This window comes from Hypomesus nipponensis, chromosome 18 (assembly GCF_054491055.1).
Source record: "Hypomesus nipponensis isolate SF chromosome 18, ASM5449105v1, whole genome shotgun sequence".
NCBI classification, from domain to species: domain Eukaryota; kingdom Metazoa; phylum Chordata; class Actinopteri; order Osmeriformes; family Osmeridae; genus Hypomesus; species Hypomesus nipponensis.
Window position 1 is genome coordinate 15,309,090 of NC_140378.1, and position 9,295 is coordinate 15,318,384.

Sequence of the window (9,295 nt, forward strand, 5' to 3'; positions counted from 1 at the left end):
ATTTGATAGCAGAGCAGCATGTTAAGACAGGGAGTCAGAGGGTGGTAAAAGGTGGAGTTGAAGGTGACAGATAACTGCCACCGATTCAAGCGTGAGCAAGTGGGTGAGGGATCGACGGCTAAGGGAGACCAACGGATGGCTCAGTGCGTTGTATAGACCTGTGCTGTGGTTGCTAATCTCTCCATGTCATTTGCCCCTGTTTCCCCAGGCTAGAGCTGCCTTCACCAACGGGTGAGAGACCCTGATGGCCTGACATGGAAGAAGAGAAGTAGAAAAAAAAAAGTCTGATCCAGACATCATATGAAAAATGAATGTAGGGGCACACGCTCTCCACCACAACCAACCTCCGTCTGTGCAACCCCCTTTTCCTCTTGCCCTTTTTTTCTGCGGGTCCGGAAAACCATAAGCCTCCTGCCTTGCACAATGGGGCTCCTGCAAGGGCCTGGTGCAAGCTGTGGTCAACAGTGAAAGGCTTCTGACTGATGGAGGCAGGGAACACAAGAAGGGAGCTCTTGATGTGTAGCAGTCAGAAAAACACAACAAAGTAAGCATTAGTAATACTAAGAATTGCGTGGAAACTGTTAAGTTAACTGTGTGTGTGGAACACAGTGTGTGGAAACTGTTTTGTCAACTGTGGTTCTTTCTACCGTTGATGAGACCGAGACAGAATTAGTTCATCCTTACATCTAGGCTGCAACCCCTGTTTTAACCTCTAGGTGTTCCTCACCTTTTTCTGTATAACAGAAATCATCAGCATGGATGTGGATGCACACTGAACAAAGAGTGAAACAAACTTCGACTACACCATGATGTTTAAAGCTTTATTATGGTGGTTATGATTGCCTCTGCACAAAGACACCACACCTGTTTTGGAGAAGGTGCCAAAAACATGAATGTGACTATTGACCACTCAGGCTCCTTACAGCTGAACAGATACATGTCCACTACTGCATGCTGCCAGTTAGATTTTTACAATCATTAGGACAAAAAAAAGTTAAGAAGGAAACCAAAGGGATTTTTATTTGTACATTTTCACCCTGGAGCCTTAAAGCAGGAGTCCCGTTTCCAAAAGAGTAATCTATTGCAACAGTTTAGGAAACATGCCCTGACAGTTTAAGTTCAGTTAAAACAAGGACATTGTTCACTGAGTGTCAATGGCTGGTTTCAATAGACACATCAGATCAGAAAGGTTGATAATTTAAAAAAAATTCACAGGAAAATAAATCAATGAAGTATGAATGTCACCCACATTTCAGTTTTGTACGCCGTACCATGGAAAGTTATTCATTTGCATACTACTTCAGCAGAATTTAATTGAGCTGTGACGGCTGTATAGATAAAGGCATGATCATAACCTATAACTCTGAGTTAGGGACCGGCCCGCCAACCACAGAAACCCAAAAGAAATGGTGAAGCATTATAAAAATAAAAACATGAGTACAATTTTGTACATTTATGAAATATTTCATTATTTTAATTAGAATCTCACGATGCTTATGATGCTATCATTGAATATCACACACTATATCCAGTTTCCTCTTCATCCCTGAAGCTCTTGACAAAATATTATTTCCTCACAATCAAAAAAGCTACAAAGTTGTATACAAAATACCAATGAGAAACATAAAAAGGTGACAATTATCCCTTTTGGTGCATTGAACCTCATGGAAACCATCTAGAAACTTTAGCTTAACCACCCAAGGCACCAAACAAAGTAATCAACAAACACACTAAGTAATCATTAAACAATGATGTATTTTCTTTCCGTTACACAAGGGTGGGCACCATCCCTGAGGATGTTTGGTAGGAGGAGTACAGTCTGGCAGAGGAGGAGTGTAGAGGAGATGGAGAGAGAGATGATGGAGAGAAAGAGGGGAGGATGTGGGAGGAAGCGGAGTGACCATAAGAGAGCAGGGGTCCGGGGGCCATCAGATATTGGTTGGTGGCCTCCTCCGTCTCTGACACTCCTCCACTCTTTTTAGACTTCCTGTTTTTACTGGACACCTTCCTGTTCCTGGTCTGAATGCCCTCCTTCTTCATGGTGAGTGGGCGGTTCACCTGAGGAAATAGGAGAGAGGAGAGAGGAGAGTTCATTTATCAGTACCTGTGCATACTCTCCTCGCATAACATAGTGTGTGTCTTTTGCTTACATGATGTAGTTTGTAGTAAAGTCCACAGGCGTTGCACACAGGTTCTCCACTGGCATTGCGTCTCCATAAGGTGGTGATGCTGGTCTGGCAGTTGGCACAGTGGGTGCCCTCTCGCTTGCTCACCATCTGCAGAGGGAAATGGCAGAGATAGATTCACTCACCAGGAGCTACAAGACAAGTCAGTGAGCACACACTGAGCACTTCAGGATACACATAGCCTAACAAAGCAAATCTTGCTCTTCCCCCCCGAATAGTTCTGTCAATTCCAACACTCAATTGAACACTATTGTAGAACTGTAGGGTTCCGACATACTGCTCTCTTCTTGGGTCGAATCAGAGGTCGGTTCTGCCCATTGGTCTTGTGGTACAGTCCACAGGCGTTGCAGAGGTAGTGGCCTGTACCATCCCGACGCCACAGAGGGGTGGCAGTGGCCCCACAGTTAACACACTCACGGTCATCTGCCACCACAAAGAGTATATGACAGGTCAGGATACAAACACAGACACACTGACACACAAACAAAGTGTACAAATGCAGACGGATGTGTGTAGATTTTCTCACACACACACATGCACGCACAGTTTTGGGGTGTTTCAGATAGAGTCAAAGAGAGGTTCTAACCTGGAGGAGAAAGGTTGATCTTGTTATGCAGGTGTGTAGAATACAGGGGGTAGCCCAGCCCTCCAGGGGGAGTGTACAGGGCTGCTGAGGTGTAGTCCTGCCCAAAGGTGGAGGAGTAAGGGCTGTAGGAGCCATAGTAATCCAGAGGATGGGGGTAGGAGTGGGCTGCAGGGTGGCTGTAACCATCTACTCCAGCTGGGTTGAGATTAAAGAAACTTCCTCCATGTTCCTCGGTCGGACTGTCTTCTTGCAAGGCCTCCTGAAGCCTGGGACTTTCTTGGCAATCAAATCCCGGGGAAGAGAGCTCATTCCTGGAGTTGGCCAAGGAGATGTTTTTTGGGGGAAAGGAGGCTGAAGTGAGGGGGTTTATGGAAGTCTTGGAGAAAGGGTTGGTGTGCCAGGTGGAAAGGGGTGAAGTAAAAGAGGCACCCAGTGATGGGCTGCCAGAACTTTCCAACCACGGGACACTGTTACCGTTTAGGGAGGAGTAGACTTGGTGAGCTAAGAGAGAGAAAGAGATCACATGAGAGTCAGTTGTGACAGAACCCATAAATGTGTGTGTGTGTGTAGGTACATACATATGTTCATTAGGGTTCCTGAATCTGCTTACCTGGACTATGTGAGTACGTCAGTGTGGGCCGACTGTGGCTGTGGCTGGAGAGTGAGGAGGGCAGGCTGGCCAGCTCAGACTGGACTGTGTGGTACAGGGTCTGGGTCTCGCTCTCAGACTGGGCCTGGGGCTCTGGACAGGCTGAGCTGGTCCCTGTGGAGAAGCTAGACCTGGGCTCAGACGACAGCAGAGTTGGGGAGCTCCATCCAGAGGACTCTGATGTGGCCTCCATCCCTGTGTGAAGCTGGCTGGATGACCGAGATCAAATACAGTTATTGCCAAAATGCATGAAAACTGTTTACACAATTAATATCTACCGATCTCCATGCATATTTATCTTCACAGAAGACTTCAAATGAACATGGCTTGGATGTGGAAAGATTGATACTGACAGCAGATTACCAATTAATCTCCACCAATTGTTTATAAGAGACACTTGACTGGATGAGTTGAAAAGTTCTGCGTGGACCTCCACATCACATATGTAAAACATCATCAGAACTTTTCATCAACATGGTCATTAGAGCTGGTGTAAATCCTGGTAAATCCTCTGTGTCCTTAGAATATGGACTACATTTTTACCATGAAAGTCTGTGCTAAACAAAAACAATTTCTTCAAACTGACAACATTTGATACTCACACAATAATTGATTGTAAGCCAATGTCCTTTTCTGCTGCGTGTGTCAGACAGGTTACTCCTATGAGTTGTGTATGGAGAGTTTTAAGGTTGGAGAATCCAGAGGTAAGAAAAAGCCGGAGAGATCGGATGATGTGCCTGGCATTGGATACTCTTGAGGACTAGTAGGCACTGTCTGAATATAGGAGTTAACTAGGAGCATAGGGGAGGGGAAGTGTGGGAGGGGTCAGGGCAGCAGACGTTTGCGTGTCCGTGTATGTGTGTGTGTGTGTGTGTATGTGTGTGGGTGTGTATATGTGTGTGTATATGTGTGACAAAAAATTATGTCTGGGCACATGCATTAAATTGAACAAATACCTGGTCATTTGATCATCATAACCTGAGTGTACGTAAAGCCACACAAATCATCTCTTGGTGATTTAAAGTGCTGTTAAAACAAAACAGTTACTGGACACAATCCTAGTTCATGCAGAATACAAAGGAAGGCTTTCAGATAACAGCTACAACTTAACAGTTGAGTGGTGGGCAGTCAGTGATGCAAATAATGCCAACCACTGGTGTTAGGTATAGATACGACCTGGTCTTCACAGTAGGAAGACAGAGAGAGGAATTGTGACGAACTGATCATTTGTTTAACAAAGTGCTACAGCGGCTTTTCACTGGACGACTGTGCACTCTGTTAGTTTTCAGGGAAATTAGAAGGAAATTAAGACCTGGAAAATTAAGTTGACTTTATGAACATCATTTTTCACTGCCTCATTGTCTCGGAGGAGAAACTTGGCATAGTATATATTGTTTTGACACTTATCTCTGGTGGAGAGTTTATCATCATGAGTTAATTTACCTGTGACAACAATTTATCAATCCAAGTGTATTTCCCAAACTTGTGAAAAGGAAAGTGACATGAACACTGGATCGAATTAATCATATCAGTCATCAAAGGTCCTAAAAATAGAGTTGGTGGCATCCAAATATGTCCTTATTTGCATGTTTAGCGATAAGCTGAAGGCCTTTCTAGCTTTTAAACAACAGAGATGGACAACGTGATAGACGGCCTCGTTTCACTTTGCTGAGTTATGGTCAGTAAAACAGGGCTTTGGTCCTCTACCATATACAGCTTCTGACATCCACTTGTCTTAGACACAGGAGCTGATCAGGAAGACCTTGGGTGGGCCGTGTGGTAGGCAGTCTGTCCCATCTTCATACCTGTCCACACCTATACAGATTAGTGTTTGTGTGTAGGGGAGCAAAGGTCGTTTCTGTGCACTGGTGGCTAAACGGAGCATCGGACGGGCAAGGAGGGAAAAGCAACAGTTGGGGCTGAGATGACAGAGAGAAGGGAGGGATGTGTGGGAGTCTAGGGAGGGATGTGGCTGCTCTCTACTGATAAGAGCTTTATCACTGAAAGACACCAGTCAGCAGGGCAGGGTCTGCTGTTTCACTCATAATCGGCACACAGACACCAACATATATTTACTCATTATGCAATACAGTACAACAGAACATATTCACAAGGACTAGTTCATAAATGTTACTATTTGGAAGAAAATAGCAACCAAGTATTTAAATTATATTTATTAAAGAAATACATGTATAAATATTATTCACAATACTAAGTATTTACATGTATAACTATGGCAACGTTAACTCTGTGAGCAGAAATAGACCATAAACCCTCAAATCCACCATAATTCCTAGGGCCATGGTCTTTCAATTCAGTAGTTTAACAAATAAACCACATTGTTGACATCACCATGAAAAGGTGAGATAGATGGATGACATAGATAGATATGAGACAGGAGTGAGCTGGAGGCCAGAGGATGGATCACAGACACCATGCATGGCCCTGTATTAGCGAAGGGTCCACAAGGCTCTCCTCCAGGGGCAGGTCCACTGTGAACTCAACGGGGGGCTGCAGGCGTTGGCGGGAATGTTTCCCCCCGCGCTGGGGAATGGGCAGCTCCGAGTGGTGAGCCGGCAGGGGGTCTGTAAAAAAGTAGGGGTGGAGGAGGGCCTTGGAGACAGAGGATAGAATAGAGAGATTGAGGGACATGGAAGGAGGGAGAGTGAGAGAGAGAGAGTGAGCGAGAGGGAGAGAGAGTGAGTGAGTGATGAAAGAGACAGGGGGAAATGAAATGGAGATAGAGAGGGGTGAGACTGGACCAGTGATCTCTCAAGTCTACTTTAAAACCCAGATTCAATTCCAATATATCCATTATGATATTACAAGCCTATGAATCGGCATCATATGGTGATAGTTGTTCACTGTGCTCAGGCGCATTATGTCCAGACCTGTTGGGCGCTGATGCGTTGTTTAGAGGGGTAGACAAGGAACTTGTTGAGCAGGTCGACAGCCTGGGCAGAGGTGTCTGGAACAATCTCTTCCAGAGGAATGGGAGGATTCTCTTTGAAGGTGATCTTGTTGTAGTCAGGCAGTTCTGTGATCTCCTAAGGATAGGACAGAGGAGGACAAGATTGTTATTACATTTACAAATTACATTCCCACATCCTTACCTCAGGCACCGGCCACTTAATTATAATGTAGCAATACCTCTGTGATAGACTAGATCACTAAAGAATATGGGTGAGCGTGCACAGTGAAGGGAAAACAGGCGGCACGTATATCAAGGCAGGTGGTCAGAAGGGAGTCAGGTGGCTGAGCGGTTAGGGAATCGGGCAAGTGATCAGAAGGTTGCCGGTTTGATTCCCGGCCGTGCAAAATGACGAGTCCTTGGGCAAGGCACTTCACCCTACTTGCCTCGGTCCCCTGTACTTACTGTAAGTCGCTCTGGATAAGAACGTCAGCTAAATAACTAGATGTAAATGTGTATTAAGGCGATATCACTATTGAAATGTGTCAGCAGTGTGACTGGGAGGCCTTACCGGCCAGACTCTCTGGTTGGGTGTCCCCAGAACCCTTAGGACACAGCACAGCTGCTCGATGTCGTTCTCTCCAGGGAACAGGGGAGAGTTGTTTAGCAGTTCCCCAAAGATACACCCCACTGCCCTATGGGGGGAAAGATACATGAACAAGATTAGGGTTTGTTTTGGGGAAAACCTTGAAATTCTGCCCCCTGCTGTATCAGTATATGCTTACCACAGGTCAACACCTTCGTTATATTTCCGAGCCCCATAAAGAAGCTCTGGGGCTCGATACCACCTAGAAATGTAACAAAGAGACATTGTTTATAAAAATTTTAAAAAATGATCTAGTAAAGTTCTCATTCATTAACAAATAGGTGTGTTTGCCTATATCTATGTGTGTATATGCACACATTGAAAGTAGATGTGTGTGTTCCAGCATACCTTGTGGCCACCTGGTGGCTGTACAGTCGCTCTCCGTCATTGGAGAAGAGCCTGGCCAGACCAAAGTCAGCGATCTTTAGGTGACCTGTGGAGCTGATGAGCAGGTTGGCTGGTTTCAGGTCCTGCACAAACACACACAAACACACACAAACACACACAAACACACACAAACACACACAAACACACACAAACACACACAAACACATTATTCCCCGTAACAATAGAACATGTCACCCCTTCCTTAGATTGGATTATATTTGTAGTGGTAGGCAGGGGCTTAGTATGGAAGCAAACCAGTGACATAATGTTTTTAATTTTAAAGGCATTGAAAACTTACAATTGAAATTTAAACACCACCGAATTTGTTGGTTTTTAAATCACCTCTTTAAAATTGAAATATTAATTTATTTCAATGTAAAAAAAATGGATACAAAAATTCAAGGTTCAAAAATTCAGGTTGCTCAAAATCAAACAGTAAAATTCAGATCCCAGAAATTCTATTTAAAAAAATTGGAGCATCAGAAATTCAAATAGAACAAAATTTCGACTGCTCAAATGTGAATGGTGAAATTCAGATCCCAACAATTTGAGCTATAAAAATGTGACCCTTCAATTATGGCGGGCCGCCACAAATAAATCATATGTATGGGAAACACTGCGTCTTACCCGGTGCATTATGGAGTTTTCATGGCAGAAGGCCACACCCTTCAGTAGCATCATCATGTAACCTTTAACCTGGGACTCTGTTAGAGGCCTTTGAGAATTCCTGATGACCTCAGAGAGATCAGACAGCATGTATTCAAACACCAGCACGAAGCCTGTACCATGTGGGAACACGTCCTTCAGCTTCACCACCTAGAGACAGCAGACACACACTTTAAATCACATTTACATTGGATTAATTTTAGCAGAAGTTATCATCCAAAGCGACATACAAATAGTGGTGTAAAGTAATTGCACTTTTTGTGTTATTGTGTAGAAGAGAAGAGGGTTCTTTAAATTGACTGAAGAGAGATGAAGAGACTGAAGAGATGGAGCTAGGGTAGTTTGAGGTAATTTTCACTACATTTATATAGCAGTAAAAATACATTTATTTATAGACTGATTAGTGATTTTAAAGCAAGTCACAGATTACCTTTAACTTTCAGAGGTTTTTCTTCATACATATTGAGAGGTTTTTCCTCAACCAGATTGAAACTCACATATTGATTATCTTCAATTTCCTGTAGAGCCTTTATCTCTCTGAGGGCTTGGTTTGGTATCCCATCTTCCAGCTTTCTCAGGGCGACCTTCTTTAGAGCCACTGTCTCTCCTGTCTAAAAAAAATGGGATGGATTTCGAAACTGTTTCAGACATTGTCGGTGACAGCTACTTGCAAGAAGACATATCCACTACGACGACTAGGCTGTTAGCTAACGTTAATTAACTACGATACACATGCTCTCGCTAACTGATTAGGTAGACTTATGCCTGGTATAGACATACCTCGATGTGTTTAGCTTTAAAAACAATGCCATGGGCTCCTTCACCTATTCTCCCCAAGATGCTGTATTGGTCCATGCTTATTCAGATAACCAGTTGGAACCAACTAGCTAATGCTACAACCTAACAAACTTAGACTAGCAAAATGTAAGTTAGCTTGGTATATAGTTAGCAAGTTAGTACTCAAACAAAATGTAATATACTAGCTATATGAACGAGATCATTGGTTCTTCTAAATTCCATTTTTGACGGAGCAGGCGATATGTGGGAAGACCACCGAGTAGTGTTTACGTTGGAGACGCTGTTGCTGTCACGTGAGCTTAGTATATTTTCGGTGTTGTGCCATCAGATGCACGGCTTCCTTGAGAGGCACCCCTTGCGGGAGCGCGCACGAACCACTCGTGCACACAGGGGGGTTCATTTCATAGCAAGAAGGAATACAACAAGCCTGCCATGAAATGCACCCCCCTCTATTGTCTGTTCCATA

At 44.0% G+C, this 9,295-nt stretch overlaps 2 protein-coding genes across 2 annotated transcripts; both read right to left on the minus strand.

Annotated features, from left to right (window-relative positions):
* Positions 1-807: 807 nt before the first annotated feature.
* gata1b (GATA binding protein 1b) lies at positions 808-4,184 on the minus strand. The gene is made up of 6 exons (XM_084680143.1): positions 4,024-4,184; positions 3,383-3,630; positions 2,773-3,273; positions 2,464-2,609; positions 2,151-2,276; positions 808-2,058 (listed from the first exon to the last, which is right to left on the minus strand). Exons 2-6 carry the CDS (start codon positions 3,612-3,614, stop codon positions 1,768-1,770), a joined length of 1,296 nt encoding a protein of 431 aa, XP_084536269.1. The 5' UTR covers positions 3,615-3,630; positions 4,024-4,184; the 3' UTR covers positions 808-1,767.
* Positions 4,185-5,580: 1,396 nt separating this feature from the next.
* cdk20 (cyclin dependent kinase 20) lies at positions 5,581-9,148 on the minus strand. The gene is made up of 8 exons (XM_084680124.1): positions 8,812-9,148; positions 8,529-8,642; positions 7,993-8,181; positions 7,327-7,448; positions 7,118-7,180; positions 6,904-7,027; positions 6,313-6,468; positions 5,581-6,034 (listed from the first exon to the last, which is right to left on the minus strand). Exons 1-8 carry the CDS (start codon positions 8,884-8,886, stop codon positions 5,846-5,848), a joined length of 1,032 nt encoding a protein of 343 aa, XP_084536250.1. The 5' UTR covers positions 8,887-9,148; the 3' UTR covers positions 5,581-5,845.
* Between the last annotated feature and the right edge of the window lie 147 nt (positions 9,149-9,295).

Excerpts from the sequence above, each read along its gene's own strand:
- cdk20 (XM_084680124.1), bottom strand. The coding sequence starts at position 8,886 with ATGGACCAATACAGCATCTTGGGGAGAATAGGTGAAGGAGCCCATGGC. Across the intron at positions 8,182-8,528 it reads AAATTGAAGATAATCAATAT|GTGGTGAAGCTGAAGGACGT; the intron begins GTGAGTTTCAAT and ends TGCTGTCTCTAG. Across the intron at positions 6,035-6,312 it reads AACGCATCAGCGCCCAACAG|GCCCTCCTCCACCCCTACTT; the intron begins GTCTGGACATAA and ends TCTGTCTCCAAG.
- gata1b (XM_084680143.1), bottom strand. The coding sequence starts at position 3,614 with ATGGAGGCCACATCAGAGTCCTCTGGATGGAGCTCCCCAACTCTGCTG. Across the intron at positions 2,610-2,772 it reads GATCAACCTTTCTCCTCCAG|ATGACCGTGAGTGTGTTAAC; the intron begins GTTAGAACCTCT and ends TTGTGGTGGCAG. Across the intron at positions 2,277-2,463 it reads TTCGACCCAAGAAGAGAGCA|ATGGTGAGCAAGCGAGAGGG; the intron begins GTATGTCGGAAC and ends TTCCCTCTGCAG.